The sequence below is a fragment of the Vanacampus margaritifer genome, chromosome 2 (genome assembly GCF_051991255.1).
Source record: "Vanacampus margaritifer isolate UIUO_Vmar chromosome 2, RoL_Vmar_1.0, whole genome shotgun sequence".
Lineage (NCBI taxonomy): Eukaryota > Metazoa > Chordata > Actinopteri > Syngnathiformes > Syngnathidae > Vanacampus > Vanacampus margaritifer.
Window position 1 is genome coordinate 705,566 of NC_135433.1, and position 20,543 is coordinate 726,108.

The 20,543-nt window shown below is 40.9% G+C and overlaps 1 protein-coding gene across 5 annotated transcripts in view; it reads right to left on the reverse strand.

The window, feature by feature from the left end:
* Positions 1 to 1,648: 1,648 nt before the first annotated feature.
* efr3a (EFR3 homolog A (S. cerevisiae)) overlaps positions 1,649 to 20,543 on the reverse strand; it is a 54,650-nt gene continuing 35,755 nt past the window's right edge. For 3 of the 5 annotated variants that reach the window (XM_077556831.1, XM_077556834.1, XM_077556836.1), the window contains 13 exons: positions 18,721 to 18,772; positions 17,229 to 17,401; positions 15,932 to 16,007; positions 15,682 to 15,843; positions 13,846 to 13,977; positions 11,512 to 11,579; positions 11,305 to 11,432; positions 10,870 to 10,920; positions 8,134 to 8,219; positions 6,915 to 6,963; positions 6,298 to 6,401; positions 6,125 to 6,174; positions 1,649 to 5,348 (listed from right to left, as the gene is read on the reverse strand). In XM_077556831.1, the coding sequence (XP_077412957.1) occupies positions 5,243 to 5,348; positions 6,125 to 6,174; positions 6,298 to 6,401; positions 6,915 to 6,963; positions 8,134 to 8,219; positions 10,870 to 10,920; positions 11,305 to 11,432; positions 11,512 to 11,579; positions 13,846 to 13,977; positions 15,682 to 15,843; positions 15,932 to 16,007; positions 17,229 to 17,401; positions 18,721 to 18,772 (1,237 nt within the window). In that variant the 3' untranslated portion in view covers positions 1,649 to 5,242. The remainder of the gene's footprint in view (positions 5,349 to 6,124; positions 6,175 to 6,297; positions 6,402 to 6,914; positions 6,964 to 8,133; positions 8,220 to 10,869; positions 10,921 to 11,304; positions 11,433 to 11,511; positions 11,580 to 13,845; positions 13,978 to 15,681; positions 15,844 to 15,931; positions 16,008 to 17,228; positions 17,402 to 18,720; positions 18,773 to 20,543) is intronic. The other 2 variants (XM_077556832.1, XM_077556835.1) reach the window with 1 other exon arrangement.

The following is a 20,543-nucleotide window of genomic DNA, read 5'->3' on the forward strand; positions in this document are numbered from 1 at the left end:
GTCAGATCCGAAGACAGGGCGCGGGAAATTGGAACCCGATTCCAGTCTGAAAACTATTGGCCAGGGGCTCGCAGGAGTAGCCATCGTGAACAGCGAAGGTGTTCATCGACATCCATATTTGCAAAAAAAGTCATTAGGAGGAGCAGCAGAAAGCTTTTTATTTGGGCAGACTTTGTTGCCATGGCGATGCTCACAAAGTTTGACATCATTTTATAGACTTCAAATAGTTTCCCTAATTTGATTGTGTGAGACTTCTTTGATGTGGAAAAAGTGACTACTGTTGAATGATTTTTTTTTTTTTATCACTATACAAATACAAAGTACAAAATAACCACCAATTACTGGTTAATAAACAGTCATCTGGGAAAAAATACTTTTGCAATACACTCAAATGCAAAATGAAAAAGAATCATATTAGTGGATTAATTGATTGAATATTTGATAGATGAATCGATTCTAGAAATACTCGATAGTGGCAGCACGTCCATTATGAATTTCCTGTATTTTACAACAGCTGCTCAGATGGCAACCTGGTGTGCGTGTGCGCGTGTGAGCGCTCTGTGCTCCCAAACCAGTGCGGGTTCGATCCCAGAGTGCATGCTTTGAAGTAAGGGTTCCAAAAGGGTTCTTCATGAAGAGCAGAGGTTCTACCCACAACTATGTGATTCTGAAGTACCCTTTAAATAAATTTAAAAAAAAAAAGCTAAAAAAGGAAAAAAGCTAAGGGTTCCTGTAAGAACCGTTTCAATGCAGAGAACCCTTTTTGGAAGAAGGGTTTGTTGAAAACATTAGAAGATCCTTTCACTCAGAAATTCTCTGGAAATTTTACAAGGAGAGTATTGAGTACGTTTTACGATTTTATTTCTTTAAAAAAAAGTGACTCAAGTATGGAGGCTGGAACTCACGAGCTTCTTGTTGGGAGACAAGCACTGTTTGACATCCAGATGAAACCCTTAAAGGCTTCTTTACCTCTCATGCAGGGTTCTGGGTGAAACCTTTCACATGCAGGTGTTCGTCAAAAAATTGGAATATCCTCAAAAATGACAATCATTTCCATAATTGCATTGAAAAAGTCAAATTTTCATAGATGATAGATTCAGAGCCCACAATTTAAGTGATTTCAAGTATTTATTTGCTTATTTTTACATTATTTGGGCTTCCGGCTCATAAAACCCACTAAAACAAGATGTCCAAAAATGTGAATAATGTGAAAAAAAAACGCCGTTTTATGAGCTGGAAGCCCAAATAATGTAAAAATAAAAAATAATAATACATGAAATCACTTCAGTTGTGGGCACTGAATCGATCATCTATGAAAGTTTGACTTTTTAGCACCGAACAATAAGCAATGACTACGGAATATTTAGCAACAGGTATTTAATAGCTTGTAACCAAACATTTGCAAACAACATCTAGCAATATTTAGCATCCGGAATTGAAGCGCTTAGAAATGACTTCTAGTACGTATCAAGCGTTGAACATTTAGCATGTAGCATTATTCGACATCTTTCAGTTAGCATTACTTAGCATCCAAGATAACAATTAGCATTGCGACTTTTTAATTTTGCGTTTTCTTGTCACTTGAATGACAACAATGACTCGATTGTTGTCCCGCTTGTGTGACGAATGAAGACGCGCTTGGTCAAGCTTGAGTGTCAAGTCAACTTTATTACCGTCACTTTGTCATGATTTAACAACAAACAAAGCACTTGCAAAGTTCACCAAGCGCCTAAGCCGCACACGCACACACTTGGGAAAATAGCATATGATGTGTTCCTTTTTTGTGTGTCCAACTTGATCAGAAGAAAAATGCGACGAAAGGTTGCCAACTTTTGAGTTGATGCTTCAATCAGTGACGTGCGGCGAGCTTCGTGGCTGGCGAGGTGCCGACAAAGTCACATTTACAAATTTGAACAAAAAAAAAACTTTAGCACAGCAACGGCTGCGTAACTAGGGACCGCCCTAAAGAAATAAAAAGAGAGGGCTTGGCAGAGTGTGCTTCAGAGCGGGCAGGAGATTGTAATCTGTGCACATCTCTGTCCGTTCTCCTCACCAGCAAAAAATTTCAAAGTCTCTCGTCTTCCTTCCTTGTCTGTCGTTTTTTAATTATAGGTTGACTGAACCTGACACATTCCCAAAAAACATGACGCCCATGTCTTTGGACAGTCACATTTTATACCCTGATACTTTTTCATGTTTTAGTAAAAGCGATGGCTTGTGATGGCTTGATTGAAAAAGAAAATCAATATTAAAGCACAGAGCAGACAAGTCGGATGGAAAATAATTTTATGGGCTCATCAGTTGCCCGATGCCTCGCCAGACCGCACGTCCCTGACTTGACCGCACGTCCCTGACTTGACCGCACGTCCCTGACTTGACTGATGCGAATACACGACTGGATGGCCGATAGGCAAAGACTTTTTGGGCCGAGTCGCGAGACCTCCACATTGCTCCACCCAAGAAACGTTTCTCGGCATACGATCCTATACGTTGACAGAATCCAAATTGGAGAACATTTGAGGCAGTCCTTGGTGGAAACAGCTTGACTTATGATGTTCTAAATTTGTTAAACATAAACAAGAGGACTTCACACATTTTACAACTGGCATGTATTAATTATACGTTTAATGATGTTTACAAGAGGAAACTTGTATTTTTTTTTGAATGAAAGAAGTATAACTGTAATTCAACAAAAGATGTCTCTGCCAAATCTAATATTGGGGTCTAAGGAACTGAGTGATAAAAGAAAAATGGGGTCAAAGTCAACTTGTTAAAAAAGTAGTGACCTCCCCGCCAGACCCATACCAGCAACCGCCCCCAACCGCCCCCTGGCTGGCCTATACTAAGCGCTTACGAACTGTTGGCGAGATGGGAGGAGCAAGATGGCCGCCCAGTGGCTTCAACAGCTTGCACGGGCGTGTGTGGGCCATCGGCCATCCAGCCATATACAGATCAGTGGCATCAACTGAGCCACTCACGAAGGTCGCGGTGCCGCAAGATGTCAAAATCCGCAAGCGCGCACATTACGTGTGTTTGCTGTTAGCCGACTAAACACGACACATGAATCGGGAAATACATTCAAATATTCATTGGCCGAAGCGACGTTACGACATGACAACAGACTTCTTGTCTTCCGCAATACGATCACGTCAGAACAAGCAGATAGAAAAATAGACCATCTAGTGCTAAAATGACACGTTCACAAACGACGACAGGTTGCTTAGAAAAAGCTGACGTGGATGTTGGTGCGTTTTCAAATCCATCTTTTGATGTGCATCGTGCGTGTGATGTCACGTCCGAGCCGCGTTCACATTCATTTCCGGGCCGGCGGCTTTCAAATCCTCCAAGCCTCAAACTTCCCGACCAAAACGACGGACGTCCGATGTCTGTGAGATCGCGACGACGGGAGAAACGTCTGCCAAATCACTCGACGACTTTTCTTGACAACCTTCAACGAGTCCAAACCAAGAAAAGTCTTCCGTGGTTCCAAAGTTCTTTCATTTCTTTGCGCGCTCACCAGACTTGAGTTCTTTCAAAGTTCTCCAAAGTTCTCTTGGATCAAGATGTTGGCAAGTTCATCCAAAACCACGAAACTTCTTACTTAAAAGGTTGGAAATTTTGTCACTTTTTTTGTCTTTTTAAGCTGTTCAAAGCAAAGTTCGGGTGGGGGGGGGCTGGGGGGGGGGGCAGTGGGTGCGCATTCACAGTCGACTCGATACCATCCTGACATGACATGTCAGGGGAGCTGAAACATACTCAATGTCACATCCGAACTTCAAAATAAAGTTGACCAACTACACTAATACATGGACGACGATGCAAATCGCCTTAGTATGCTTTTACTTTGAAGTTGGCCCACGTGGCGGCACGACTTCCCTTACAGACATTTATTTGATTGACATTGTAGTTGCGACCAACATCAACATAACGCTATCCCCAACTCATGTTCAATCGCTAATTGAGGATGCTAAGAAAGCGCTAATTGATGACGCCGTCATTGTAGGACACGGCGGATGTTTGACTTTGGCGCACTCGAATTCTTTTTCAATATTTTGGGCCACGGCTACTTTGGAATTCACTCTCCGTGTTTAAAGGAAAGGAATGTGCCTTCAATTGCACGTTGAGGTCTTTTCATTACTTAGAAAAAAAAAAAAAAGATAAATAGAATTTTGTCTTCATTTCGTTTTTAAAAACCTTTTTTGCCCATTAAAAAAGAAAAACATTCAACTCAAAATGTCAAACTTAGCTGTTTAGATTTTAGGAACACAACTTTAAGCCATTAATACCTTCTTATTTCACACATGAACCTTTAAAAAATAAGAATGTTGCTGCCTCATATTGAACTTAAAAGTTGTGATTCTAAATCCTTTGTGGCTATATTAGATATTTTGAATTGGATATTTTTTAAATTTAATTAGTATTTTTTTTTACAAAATAAATGAAGAGAAAGTATTACTTATCTTTTGTTGTTGTTGGCTTATCCAAAAAACGATCTGGTGACATTTAGTATAGTTTAATCAATTATTTTGAATCCTCGAAAGTTTCAAGGTTCTTTGAAGTTCCTGAAACTTCTTCCTTCCTTCCTTTCTTTGATTTGTGAAGTTTTCAAGTGATTTTTAGCGCTCGATATCTGGCCTTATTTCAAGGTATCGGCATTTGCGACGGCGGCCGATACTCTTGTGGGTGCTTTACGATCAGGAAGTAGAAACGAGAAAAAGAGAAAATTGACATTCACACAATTTGAAGGACAACTGCTATTTTGGAACAGATTGGTCGCTCTTTAAAATGATCTCATTGTTTTTTGGGGGAAATTTGATGTATCGAACGTACTCGTGCTATCGGTGACTTTTCAAGAGCTGACTACGCCTACTGGTATCAACGTGTGTGAAAATAGTGCTATTGCACAACCCAAGCGGTTTTCCGTTCGGTCGCCCCCAAGTCAGCTTACTTTCATGACCATCCAAAAAGTCGTCGTCGTCGTGTCAGCAAGTTCAACTTGCTCAGCTTTCAAGCATCTTTCCAAGCAACAAACAGCGCGAGAGCTTTCTTGTCTTTTGAAGGCATTTGTAACAACAAGCTGGTGATCGGCGGACATGACAAACTAGCAACGTGTTCAAGTCAGCGTTGATTGCACTAACTTGTTTGTTGAATCTTGTGCTGCTGCCCCCTAGTGGCTCTTTTTGTTGCGCGATGATGATGAGAATGTTGCGAGTACACACGCGTGTTGTGTTTGGACACACACTCAGTAGACGCACAGGTCGGGAAACTTCATCTCGTAGATGGGCACCGACTGGTGCTGGGCGTGGCCCGAGGACACCAACACCACGCCAGATGGACTTGGGGGGGGTCTGGGGGGAGGGGCATGTCATGCCATTAGCTCAACGCGACACTAGTATGGAGTGATGATGATGATGTCACTGGATTAGGGCTGCACAAAATTGGACAATCATGCGATATTGATATTATTGCAATTTTTCAAATGTACCGAAAGAAATGACATGTTTATTATATAATGAAAGAATTACTTTTTTTCCCAAAAATTGCGTCATCTTGTATAAAACAACCCAGAGGGTTGGGTCAAATTGACCCTTAACTCTTTGACTGCCAGACGTTTTCAGAAACGGGTCGTCGCCAGTGCCAGCCGATTTAAGCATTTTTGACTGATCTTTCAAGGTCCACAGAAAATTACGTGTTTGGACTATGGAAACACACATACTACCAAATGAAAGATTGGACTCTCATCTTTCATCAGAAAAAAAAAGTTTGTTTCTACCTTATTCCGTTTTTCAGTAATCAACAATAGAAAATGGTTAGTTTCACCTCTGTTTTGAAAAAACGTCTTTTAACGTCTTTGGCACTCCTCCATAGGATTTTACTAAACGTTATTTAACGTTTTTGGCAGTCAAAGAGATAAAAAATGGTGGATCGGTCCATTTTTGATCCATAATTGGGTTACTTTTGACTCAACTGTTTTTAGAGTGCATTTTAGTTAGTGGCTGACTGGTCAAATTCAGATAAAAGCATAAAATTCCATATGAAACCTATTGCATGTTTTTGCGATATGCCAAAATCGCAACATGGATATATTTTGGATATATTGTGCAGCCCTACACTGGATACTCACCTGATGGTGAGTTCGAAGATGTGCGCCAGACGCTCGTGTAGCATGTTGGCCTACACACACACACACACACACACACACACACACACACACACACACACGCGCACGGACACACACGCACAGGTGAGGTGAGCATGGATGTTCCCATTAAACAAGTTTCCCTCCCTCGTGAGTACCTTGGACTCGCAGTGCGCCGCGATTTCCTCAAACGGAGCTTTCTGGAATTTCTCCATCACCTGACGTCGACGCTCGCGTTCTTGATCCTCCAGGACGCTCGTGTCTGACCGGCACACACACATACAAGGATAGTCAGGCGTTTACAGACTATTATAATTTAAAAAAAATTCTACCCTCTAACGTCAAACGTATCATATTAATAAATACAAGACATTTTGAGCCCTATTTCATGAGTATAATTTTTTTCCCCCCCACATTAAAACCCTGATATATATGATCTGACACATGCATTGCACAGATATTCCATTAGAGGGCAGTATCACCCAGCTGATAACTTTTTCAGCAACTTTGCAAGGGTGGAACACTGGGGACGGTAGAGAGGAGGGAGCACCCCAGAACCCCAGGCCCGGCAGGGAAAGGTCAGTTCTAAATGTATGCTGTACATTTTAAAGCGTTGAGACCAATGTATCAATTATATGGAAGTTGATTTTCTTTTTTTTTAATTAGTTCAAAAGAAGCAATAAATATTCTATTTACAAAGAATGAGAATTTTCTCTCATATATTTCATGGTTCAGGCTGTGTAGGGTCAAGAAAGAAAATCTGTTAGAATCTTACCAATGGCTTTCTTCAGGGTCTCAAAGGTGATCTCCTCAGTCAGCTGTGACTAAACAGACAAACACATTCACGTTTTATTGTACAATATTAATAAAGTTAAGAAACTTATTAAATCTCGCCCCTTTTTACACATTCATTGTAAAACATAAAAACATTCCCCTTTTCCGTCAAAAACTAACTTGAAACTTTTTGTTTCAAAACTAATTAAAAAATGATCATTGACACAATATACAGAAATACAAAAATATTCACACACGAGTTTTGCTGCAATTCTTACTTGCATTACATCAGTAAATTTTTTAGCAACACAGAAAACAGTAAATGTATTGGTAATAGACAATACGGCGCAACAATGGTAAGAATGTAACAAACAGTTGACACGAGGAAAACACACTAAATCTGATGCTATAAAAAGGTATGAAAATGAAAAGTATATAGGCATCGCTTTATTAGAGTATCTTGTGAATTATTTTTGTTAATTACAGTTATATGTAGGCCTGAATGATTATGGAAAAAAAATCGAATTGTCAAAGCGCGGTTTAATAGCAAATGCAATTAATCGTTCAGCCCTAGTTATATGTAAATATTTATGCTGAATTGAAGTAAAGCCTCCAGGCCCAGTTATCCCATATTTACTCTTATATTATTGCAAAGCATGACTCATGCTCTTGCAGCTTCAAAAACAAGAACTATGCTGGAACATTTTGCGGTTGAACTGTTGAACTTTGACTGTTGAAACTTTCAATGTCAAAGAAAAACACGTCTTCATTATTATCTGCACAATGACTCATATGCGTGGTTTTAATGTTGCTGCTGTGTCACCCCTGCCCTTTAGCGCAGCAACGGTTGTGTAAGTAGGGAATGCCCTGAAAAAGGGGAAAAAAGAGAGGGCTGGGCAGAATGTGCTTAAAAGCGGTAGGAGATTGTAATCTGTGCACATCTCTGTTCTCCTCACGAGCAAAAAGAATCAAAGTCTCTTGTATTCCTTCCTTGTCTGTTGTTTGTTAAATCTTCTAGGTTGACTGAACCTGACACTTTTATTTATGTATTTTTTGGCAGTTTTGGTCCTCCCTCAAGTTGAGGCTAGCTGGGCTCTGGGTGGCACCGTGGGCTCACTTCCCGCCTGGGAAGACCCCGTTTGTGTGTGGACGTGAGCGTGAGAGAGAAAAAACAAAGAAACTCGAGGCTAGCTGTTAGCACCCAAACGCGCGTGTCCGACCTTTTCCGGCAGGCTGCTGGCCAGGATGTCCACCTGCAGCGAGATGGTGTCCACAAAGCTCTTCCTCCTGGTCAGGCGCTCTTCATCTGCGGGACGCCACACGGTTAGCACCGCATCAGGACTGCAAGCGCTAACGGCTAAAATCTTTTGTATTATTTATTTATTATTGATATTGTCTGATTTATTCTACACTCTATGCGGCGTGACTGGAGCCCAGCAGAGGGCCAATTTAGATGTGACTCAAAAGCAGTTTGCTTGACATATCGGACATTTTTGGACCTGGGAGGACATCAGCAAGCCAAGGTGGACTTGCTTCGCCTGTCAACTGAGGGAGCAGTTGAGTCAAACACTTTGATGCTTAGGTTCAACTGCTGGAAGACGTTCAGTTATTCATGATCGTGTTGACATAAGAGAAAAAAAAAGACGTTTTTTTTTTTTTTTCTGCAGAGGTCGATGAAAGTTGAACAAAATTTGTTGGGGAAAAAAAAAGTTTCAAAGCATTTTTTTTGGTACCAGGAGAAAATAAAGCACATAAAAAAATGTGGTGCAGGCAAATGTGATCAGCAATTATTGTGGGTTTTTTTTTTCTAGGGGGAAAAAAAGACCCTCCTCCCCGTGGTAATTATAAAGAGCATCCATAATTTAAAAAAATGTACAAGGGAATTTTGTTTCTGCATTTAATTTTTTTTAGGTCATCTAATTTTAAGTAAGGTAAGATCATTTTGCTAGCTCTTTTTTTCTTTCATGCATTTGCGTACAGTATTTGCCTTTTTCTAGGGGAAAATCAACCCACATTTTTAATGAAAATTTTAATGAGCACCAATTCATGTTTTTTGGGGGAGAATTTATGAGCGTCAATTTGCTGATTTTTTATGACTTAAAAAAATATATAATTTCATGGCAATTACAGTATGAGCGCCAATTCATATTTTTGCAGGAAAAAAGCAATTATAATGACCATCAGTTATTCGTATTTTTACGAGGGGTGGGAGTGGGGATGGGGGGGGGGGCACACAAGTACACAAGCACTTGCTGTTGGCCAAGTCACCCGCTTGGTGCTACCTTTAGCTATGACGCTAGCACAAACTGCAACAAACTAAAGGACTTTCATGACCCAAACAGGAAATCAAATATTCAGCCCGTGAGTCCAGGTGAGCCGCAGGCGGTCACAAGCCGTGCCACGTTAGCATTGGAAGCGACTAAACAACACTTGAAAGCGGCGGTTCTCAAACTGGGGTCCCCGGGGGTCTGCCAGCCGTTGCTTCGGGCTCAGCAGACATATTTCACAATATGGTTCATTTTCGTATTTTCTTAGATCCCAATTGCGTTAAATGAAGGCATTCGAGTCATTAAAATGCCAATGTCTTGACTTTGCATTAAAAGCAGAAATTGGAGTCATTTCAACATTTGCTATTTGCGATGTTTGTAAAATGTTGCCAAAATGATTTCTTTAACCCTATAACGCCAAATGTATCAAATTAAATACAAGACATTTTGAGCCCTCTATTTCATGAGCATTGTATTTTTTCCCCCCATTAAAAGCCTGCAGTTTATAATCTGATACATGAATTGCACAGATAATCCATTAGAGGGCAGTATCACCCAGCTGATGGCTTTTCTAGCGACCTTGCAAGATGGCCCCAATTGAGAAAGGAGAGACATTTATATTTATTAATAGTTAGGAATGTTCGTTCTGATTTTTGGAAACACTAATATGTTTGAAATGTCTGTTTATTATTTTTGACCGTTATAAATGTGCGAATTTAAAGCACTGTGACCGGATGTACCAAATATAATACAAATCAAAGGTCATATGTGGAAGTTGATTTAAAAAAATAAAATATATATTTGTTCAAAAGGACTAATAAATACTTTATTTACAAAGAATGCCAATTTTCTCTCATATATTTCATGGTTCCTGCAGGCTTTTAACTCTATAAAGCCTGAACCATGAAATATATGTTTATATAATAATTATATATATATAATAATAACATCTAATAAATGTAATTAGGGCTGCCAAGATTAGTCGACGAGTCACGACGATGTTGACAATGGCGACTATTGTTGTTGATTAGTCAACTAGCAAAATAGTCGTTTGTGGCAGCCCTAGAACTAATAAAAAAAAAATGAAAATCAACTTCCACATATGACTTTTGATTAATACATCCGGTCTCAAAGCTTTAAAACGTACAGCATACATTTAGAAGTGTCAAGCGACGACCGGGACCTTTCCCTGCCGGGCCTGGGGTTCTGGGGTGCTGCCTGTCCCCCGGTGCTCCCTCCTCTCTTCCCTCACCGGTGTTCAAAGAGGGCTCAAAATGTCTTGTATTGAATATGATACGTTTGGCGTTACATTGAAATTAAATTGATTCCAAATGACATTTTCCTGTTTTTGTAGATAATTGAAAGACATTATATTTGATTTCAAGTGTTTGCAAAGGCAAAGTTGAGCAAAATAATGTAGGCTTGACAAAAACAAACAAACAAAAAAGTTATCTTGTATCATCTCCTCTGTCTGGTGGAAACCTCGAATGTCCAAATAGAATCAGTGATATTTTTTCACAAATGGATTCCATTGGACCGTCCCCACGTGGTCTTGTTGTTCATTCGAAATGAGGATTATAAGGTGGTTCTTGGAAGATTTTCATCCTGGACCCCAACATTTTGAGAACCCCTGGTCTAAAGGTCATGTGGGTGGTCTGTTGCTACGGTTACTACAGTTGCTATGGTTACCTCTGGATGTCTGTTTGCACCTGTGCAGGATTTTCCCCACAGTGTAAAGCACTGACAGAAAAGGGAAAGATTAAAGTCACATGACACTTCTCAACCTTCTCGGACCTCCAGACGACCGACAACTTGTCCGCAAGTTGTAGCAGACATTGTTGATGTTTACAAGTAGAACCTGGTCGCATTCTTCGATAGAACTTTCACTTTGATTGGGCCAATTCACCAGTTGGAAAATACGAGCAAATGCTAAACGTCAGGACGTGGTCAGGACGTGGTCAGGACGTGGTCAGGACGTGGTCAGGACGTGGTCAGGACGTGGTCAGGACGTGGTCAGGACGTGGTCAGGCTGTCGTCAGGACAGACACTTTGAAATCTCACTGCGACTGGAAGGAGAAGAGAGGAAAAGGGAAAAGAGAATGTTTGTGGGCGCGCGTGGCTGACCTGTGACCTGCGGCACGTAGGGAACATTGAGTCTGTCGGCGTTGTATCCGGCTCCCGCCAGACTGTCGGCCATGTCGGCGCTCTGGAAGAAGAGCGCCCCGTCGTCCCTGTCCAGGCTTTCGGGAAGCCTGCGCATTGAGAAAGAACCACGTGGTCAGCGCGCGATGGCGGCGACGGAGAAGAAGCGCGAGAGGAAGGCTGACGTACGAGCACTTGTCGCGGAAGACGTGCTCGGGGAGAAGGTAAGGGGCGTCCATGTTCCGCAGCTCGATCACCTGAAAGTCCACAAGACACAGCTGGGAAGAAAGCTCACCGGGAAAAAAATCCTTATGTGGTTCATTGAAGGCTCCTTCATTAATAAAAAAAAAATAAAAAATGGGGAAAAAAATCTTCAAAGGCAAACAATTCTTCAATACACATTCATAAAGATTAAATAATTTCGTTTTTCTGGAAATATGGGAGGAAAATGTGAAGAAGAAAAAAATCACAGAATATGCTAATTTGCCAGTGTTGTTTTAATATCACCATCCACCACTAGATGGCAGACATGGCTTAGTCGAGCCGGAGTCGTTGATAAGAGTTTGGCCAACTTGGTTTAAGCAGGGTAACAAGATGGCATCCATATGTCATGTGACCAGCAGTTGACCAATCACAGCATACTACCGTGTTTGTGATTGGTCATCTGCTGGTCACATGACATATGGACACCATCTTGCTAGTGACTGGCAAGGTTATTTTAGTTAACAAAAACAAAAACAAAAAGAAAAATTCAAAAAACAATTTTGTTCATGAAATGAAATAAAAACAAAAATGCTTTTTAAAAAATGGAAAAGTAACTGAAGCTACATTTTATGTTTACAAAACTAGCAAACTAATTATAATTATAGCGAAAATGTGCTTGGTTTTAGCCATTCATTCAATACATGAGCCTTTGGGGATGATTTTAAATGTGATTTGAAGAATATTTATTTCGATATTAATTGGAATAAAGACGTTTTGGAGTGTGTGACACAGAAGTGATGTCATCGAGCAGCAGCCAATAGGAAAGCACCTTCAGATGTCGTCGCTCCGAGGCCATCGTTTTGCTGCTCCAACGGCTCGCCTGCTTTGTTATTTAACTCCGCCAAAATGCAACGCTAGGTAAGAAATGCGTTACTTTCACTTTTCAAATCATATTTTCTTTTTCCAATGATAACGCTTGCTAAAAGGTGGAAGGCTGCATTGTGCAGTCCCACCGACTTCAAATGGTGACTTTGCACAACAATGACGTGTTATTTGCTTTCCAATCCTCTCGACAACAATTGTTGTAATATTTATTTGTGATCATTAAAGTTGAAATGCTTGTTTAATAGGGATTCAATACTAGCTCCGGTTTATTTGTGGTCACTTTGAAAAGAGTTAAGGCAGGTTTATCTTTATTCTGATAAGTATTTGTTTTTCATTTTATTTACTTACTTCTTTTCCATGCAACATTTTTACTTTTATGTTTGAGGTAAAAAGAATGTCCAAGAATGAAATGTCCAGATGAAGGAAACAAAATCAAATATTTTTCATAGTTGCGTTCAATTCTTACTTTGAGTGACGAGTGAGGGGGTAGTCATGGTACGGCAAAAAGGTTTGGGCGTACGTACATATTAGGGCCCGACCGATATGCATTTGTTGAGGCCGATTCCAATGCCGATTTTTGGCAGAAAAAAAATACAGATGACCGATTAATCTGCCGATTATTTAAAAACATGTCCTTGTTGTTTGCATCCTTGAATTTTGAGAAAAGAAAGTCTTCTTGAAATATCAACTTTAAATATAACAATGACAAAATAAAACAAGAAGAAAGTGAAATAAGAATAGAATAAACTAAAATAAAAGCAAATGAAAAAAAAACGGTAAGAACAAATACTGACTGTTCCTGTGCGTTTTGGCCTCTTGGGGGCAGTGTGGTGCCATGCATCCATGGCGGACACACTTAAAGTGAGTACAGAAGAAAGTTACAGGACTGGACTCTGATTGAATTCTAAAAGAACACATTTTTTCACACATTGGGAAAAATGTGAGCCTTTTTTGTAGTGTTATCTTACCTGTGGATATGTGATCCCACAAAGTGTGTGAATATTCGTTGTTTAAAGGAAAAACACTCAAAGTTGATGATAACTTCGTGTTAGCGTTTGAATGGGACCCGAATTCGCTTTTCGCAACGTTTTAAAAACGAAGCACCTTTTGTATTTCAATTTACAGAGGATGTAATTCTTATCGTGGTGTGTTTAGTTTGACAGTTAACTCCAACTGGGATGTCATTAAACAGCTTAAAGGACGCTCGGGGACAACAGAATAACCAGAATAACATACGCGACACACTTGCTAGTTGCTAATGCTACGCAGGCAAAATGGTGCATTCACGGTACTTTGACAGTGTCGCAATTTTCGATTTTCTTCTATGATAACGTTTTAAGGGGATGTTTGAAGGACAATCCTGAATCGGTCGGGCCCGAGTGCATATGTCCCACACAGTTGTGAGGCATGCACGGGTGGTGCAGGTGCGCTTACCTTGCTGACGTGCTGGCAGAAGCCGGTGTTGGCGATCATCTGGCTGAGGAAGTTGAGGTACGCCGCCACCAAGGCCAACACGCCACAACGCAGCCACATGGACAAATTCTCCTCGCTGGACAAAGCCATGTCCTGCACACGTGCACAGAAGAGACACTTGAAACCGCAACCTGAATTTCTGCCTCCAATTTGAAACTAAGCATGACTTGCATCATTAAATGTGGCTTGAAAAGCTCAATTGAAAGCCACATTTCAAACCCTACGTGTAATTTGAAACCCCAACTTGCTAGTTGCAACCGTCACGTTTGCTCGAACCGTAGCCCTTGTTCCAACCCGACCCGGTTTTGAAACCCTAATTCTTGCTTGAAATCCCAACTTGAACGTGAAACCCCAATTTGGAACTACAAACCTTATTTTAAACCATAGTTTGAAAGCCTATCTTAAAGGGGAAGTCAACCCCCAATAATATGTTCTATGTAGCCCCACTAGTCTAAATATGGTATTATTTTTTTATTTATTTACATATTTCGAACATTTAAAATGACAACAAAAATAAATAAAAAAAAGGAGCATCGTTTCACAATTGTGTCAAAAACAAATAAACATTCAAGTTATTCCACAAAACAAGGATGAAATATAACTGTTTTCTTTCCCCATAAATAATAATTATAACTTCCAAAGAAACTCATTTCTATAAGAAAAGACGTAATGAGTTTCTTTGGTCAATATTGCCTTAGTGGAATACGAGGAGCGCAGCAAATCGAGCTGATTTGATCAATATCAGAAGGCGGCCATTTTGCCATGGCATCACAGTTGCTCAGGTCTCTTGTAACAACCAATTACAGCTCAGCTTGAGAAAACAGGTGAGCTGTGATAGGCGGATGACTTGGCAACTGTCACGCCGTCTTCAGACGACAGCAAGTGACAAAATGGCCGCCCCCTGAGTTGGATCAAAATGGCTGCATTTTGCTGCGTAACTCATATTCCACAAATGTAATATTTATCAGAATGTCATGTTTAGATGAGTGAGGTCACATTTAACATATCATTGTCAAGAAATGTTTAAGGTTGACTTCCCCAACCCTAGTTTGGAACTTGAACCTAGTTTCAAAACCCGGGCACCGATTCAGATTTCCAAAATCGAGTCGATTCGATTCAGAAGGCCCCGATTCAATTTGATACGTGTTGATTTTTGATTCCGTTAAGGATTTCATGCCGTACCAATTCTGATTTTATATGAAAGACATTCTCAGGAATACCAATGCTGTAAATAGAAACTTCTTGCTCTTACTTGGTGCATTATTATGAAAAAAATATCTATATTTACATTTAAAATTGAATCCAATGCTGATTGAACATGACCTTTTCAAAACAATAAATAATAATAAATTGAAAAAAATATGAAAATAATACATAATTAATCAAATATAAATATAATAAAATAAAAATTAAATAAAAATAATACCAAGTAATAATAAAAAATAACTAATTTGAAATTGAAAAAAATTGAATATTTACATTTAAAATTGAATCCAATGCAGTTATATTAATCATGTATGTTTTATTGGACATGAACTGATCAAAACAATAAATAATAATTGAAATAGATGACAACCCCAGCACTAAGTAAATAAAGTAGCAAAACACTGGGCTTCTTTGTCAAATCAATTTCTGCGTGACGCGAGCAGGCACATGAATTTATATTGAGGGCCGTATTAAAAGTATCGATTCGTGGTTTTTCGAATCGATACTGAGCTATGAAAAGAAATATCGATTCGAAATATGGATTTCTTTTTCAACCCCGCCCAACTTGAAAGCCAGTACAGTCAGTCGGACCTGCAGCGCCACGGCGAGGCGCACGAGCTCGACGACGACGTCCTCGTTGGCCAGCTCGATGGTGATGACGGCGAGCGTGGTGAAGAGCAGCTCGAAGTTCTTGTGCACGTTGTCGTCCTCCTTGCAGCCCAGGTAGATGTGGCGGTACAGCTGCTGGCCGTGCTGACACGCAACACACGGGGAGGCTTACTGGTTTCGGTGGCGACCGCATCCAAACTAATCCAAACGTCCAGCAATGACTTTGACCAACCTTCTTCATGAAGGCCACGTCCTGCTTGGAAATCTTCTCCCGTTTGATCTTGAGAGCCGCAACGTTGGGGATGATCCTTCAGCACACACAAACTTAGACATTAGCATTTGCAACTAGAAATGAGAATTTAGTACACAACATTATTTAGCAATTATTATCGAGCAATTACAATGTAGCAATATTTAACAGCACACAACTTTACTTAGCATCTAACATTTAGCAATTAGCATTAAGAGGTCAGCTGCCAGCATTTTGTGATTAACCTGTAGCATTGATTACCATCTAGCATTTAGCAATAGCTACTTAGCACTGAACAGTAAGCAATTACTACTACGAGTATTTAGCAACAGGTGTTTAAAAGCTTGTAACAAGAAATTAGCAAATAACATTTAGCATTATTTAGCATCCAGAATTGAAGCGCTTAGAAATGAGTTCTAGTACGTATCAAGCGTTGGACATTTAGCATGTAGCATTATTCAACATCTTTCAGTTAGCATTATTTAGCATCCAAGATAACAATTAGTATTAAGACTTTAGCAGCCATCATTTCGCGATGAATCTGTAGCATTGTTTACTATCTAGCATGTAGCAATGCTTAGCAGTGAACATTTAGGAATTACGACGGAACATTATTTATCACCAAGCATTCAATAGTTTGCATCCAGAAATGAGCAATTAGAATCTAGCATTATTTAGCATCCAGCACTTAGCATTTAGCACTTACAAATGTGTACAATTACGTATCAAGCCTTCACCATTTTAACACGTAGCATTAAAATATTTCATTTAGCTTTATTTAGCATCCAACATTTTGTGATTAAGAGTTTAGCATCCAGAATTTAGCGATTAATCTATAGCATTGTTTACTATTTGCTATTTAGCAATACTTAGCACTGAACATTAAGCAATTACCATCGATCATTATTTAGTACCAAGCATTTAATAAGAAATTTGCATTAGCATGTAGTATTATTTAGCATCAAGCATTTAGCCTGGAGCACTGAAAAATCTGTAGTATTTAGTATCTAGCATCTAAAAATCAGCATTGATTGAATTGGAGTGTCCGTGGCACGTTATTATGAATCCCAGCGGAGTTGTAGGCAGGACACGCCCCTCCTGGAATTATGATTGGCTGTTGCATCCAGGCAGGTCACACCCGACTGCATCCAGGAGGCTACTTGATCTCGTTTGGGTTCAGGTTAGCTTGGATTTGTCGTAACGCCGCCACACGGAAGTCAGACAAGGCCGTTTCCGCCAGAATGCAGCAGCCAATCCCAACACGACGCGTCGGCGGCACCTGATGCCTCGGAGTTTGGCGCGGTTGTCGTGCCGGTCGATGATGTTGTGCAGGATCTCGAGCACCAGCTGGCGCAGCTCGTTGTCCTCCATCAGTGAGATGGAGAAGAGTGGGTCCAGGAAGGGGGACGGCAGAGCGCCTGACATCGACTTGGACTTGAATCCCGACGTCACCTGGAAGCAGCAACCAGGGAGTGACAGCACTCAAACCGGACGCGGACCAGAACCTTTACGAATGACAAGTATCTTCTCTCGGGACTAGAAACTGCTCTTTATATACAAATAAAACCTTTCTTGGGACTAGAACCTTCACATACGACGAGACCATTGTCTTGGGACTTGACCATTGTTTTGGGACTAGAACCTTCTCTCAGAGACTATAACCTCTTTTCCTTGACTACAACCTTCTCTCGGGCATAAAACCTTTGCTTGGCACGAGAACCATCACTTTGGACTTGTACCTTCCCTTGGAACCACAACCCCTTCCTTGGACTACGACTTTCTCTATGGAGTAAAACCTTGAGTATAGTTTGTAGTCTACATGAATAGATACTTCTCTCAAGACTATTCTTTTCTTTTAGGAACGACGACTTCTAATGAGACTAGGCCATGGGTGCCCAAGTCCGGTCCTCGAGAGCCTCTATCTAGCCTGCTTTTCATGTTTCTCTCCACCAACACACCTGATTGATGATCGGGATCGTTATCAGGCTTCTGCGAAGCTTGCTGATAAGATGATGATTGGATTCAGCTGCGCAGGAGGAGGGAGACGTGGAAAACAAGCTGAATAGAAGCTCTTGAAGACCAAACTTGGGCACCTCTGGACTAGACCATTCCCTTGGGACTGGCACCTTCTCATGGGACTACAACCCTCTACATTGAACTACAAACTTCTTTTGCCTCTAAATCTGCACTTTCTTAGGATTAGACCTTGGGAGCAAAAACCGGACCATTCATCTGGAACAAGACAATTTCCTTGGGAATAGGAGATTCTATTAGGGCCAAAACCTTGACTTTAGACAAGGACCTTTTTACTTGGAACTAAAACATTTTCTTGGGAATAAAACCGTTTGGGTATGGGCCATTCTCTTGGCATTAAAACCTTTTCCTGAGACCAGACCATTGTCTTGGGACTAGTACATTCTCTCAGGACCAAAACCTTCCCTTTGGACAAGTCCATTCCATTAGAGAGATGGTACAAACACACCCTCTTCCCAAGACTAGAAAACCCTCTCTGGATACGATGTTCCCTACGGAATAAAAGCTTCGCTTGGGACTAAAAGCTTTCCTTGTGACAAGACCGTTTTCTCGGAACAAGAACATAATGGGACCATTCACATTCTCTTGCCCAGTCTCTTGGGACTTGTACCTTCGCTCAGGAAAACAACCCAAAAAAAAAAACCACCTCTCGGGGACTAGACCTTCACTTGGGAGAGGAACCCAATGTCGGGATTAGGTGCCAATTGATAGAGTAAGTCTATGTTGTGATGACTGACCATGATGAGGGAGCTGAGCAACATGGTCTGGATCCTCTTGGTCCCCTGATGCCTGGAGCCAACAGCCCCGCAGGTCCCGGAAGGTGAGAGGAAAAAACAAAAACAACAACGTCAGCATTTGTTGTGTCAACAGACAAACGTCAGTGTTTGTGTGTGACGGGGGTGTCGCGAGGGGATGGGCGGGGGTCTAATCTTGTTGTGAAGGGAGGATTTGCTGTGAGCACGGTTGCTGGATTAGCTTCCCTCCTTTTGGCCAGGATGCAGCAGGACGTCCATAAGGGCAAGTCAGAATAACAGGCAGTGTTTACGTGACCCAACATAATATTGAATTGGATCATTTTACAAATGTATGTAATTAAGTACCTCGTTTCCCAAAATTGTTGGAAAGTAAGAGACCGTCAGCAAAAATTCAAAACAAAATCTTTCCAAATGCAGGAATATGCTAACATTCATGCCTTAGGCGCTTTTATTTAGAAGTTGTTCCTGGCAGCGTGTGGCGGCGTGACTGCCAACTCGACTCATCTCATCAGCCACCGTGGTCGCGGTGTCTTACAAACGTTTGTCAACAACACCGCGTCGTCCTGAAATCAAGTTCAATCCAGATTGCTAAAAAAATGCTGACGTATTATGCAGCGCCTGTTGCCGGCATTCACAACAGGCTCCAGTGTTAGCCGCTAGTTGCCAGCTAGCCTGCAGCAAGCGAGAGGGCGAGAGCTGTTTAATAGACAAAAAAAGACTCTGTACACGCCCTTCTGCACGCACACTCGGGGTTATTATAGTTTGGGAATTTTCATTCCAGTTCGTTTTTATTTCGTTTTTTAAATTTAGTGGTTCTGTTAGTTTTTATTAGTTTTAGGTATTTTAAAAATGCTTCATTTTAGCTAACTTCAGTATTGTTTTTTTTTTTAATGTGTATTACTTGTGCGCAGAGGTGGCAAAGCCAGGTCCAGAAAGTAAAAACCCTGCCACAGTTTGGCTTTAGTCATTGATGCTAGCAAGCTAGCTAGCTAGCTAGCAGGTAAACGAGCACCATAGGAGCTAGCTAGGTAGCACCCGAAAGTAAAACACTGCCATAATTTGGCTTTAGCCCCTGAATCTAGCGAGCTAGCTAGTCCTCGTGCCGGTATTTATGGAAGTAGTCACGGCGGTTACAACAGCACGACAATCAGAGGTGGCAAATCCAGGTCCAGAAAGTAAAAACCCTGCCACAGTTTGACTTTAGCCATTGATTCTAGCTAGCTCCCTAGTCGGTAAACAAGCACCATGGGAGCTAGCCAGGGAGCTAGCTAGCTAGCTAATTAGCACCAGGGGTTAAAGCCAAACTGTAACAGGGTTTCTATTTTCTGGACCTGGATTTGCCACCTCTGCTTGTGCGCAATATTTAATAAACACCATGTTAAAATGAGAAAAATAACTCATTTCTTAGCTAACGTTGCATTTGGTTGTGTCCTCGGAGCGACGTCATCTAGCAATAAAACACAATATTCTGTGGGCCTTGAAAAATCTGTCAAAATCCAGTAAAACAGCTGGGAGCGAAGGGGGTTGCTTCAGTGAAAATGGCTGCCAGAGAGTGAAGGGTGATTTTTTTTTTTTTTTAGGGGCGTAATGCGTATAATAAACATGGGTGCGTATTATACACAGGATTTTACACTTGGTTAGAAACAGTAGTTAGGGTCGGTTGGTAGGTAGGGGGCGCCAGAAATAAGAACATCTACATAGGTGAGCAAGTGGGAAGGAAGACTAGATAGGTTGTTGAATTATGTAGATCAGACAGGTAGGGAAGTGGGCAGGTAGGTAGTACAGTCGATTCGACCTGCATGTAC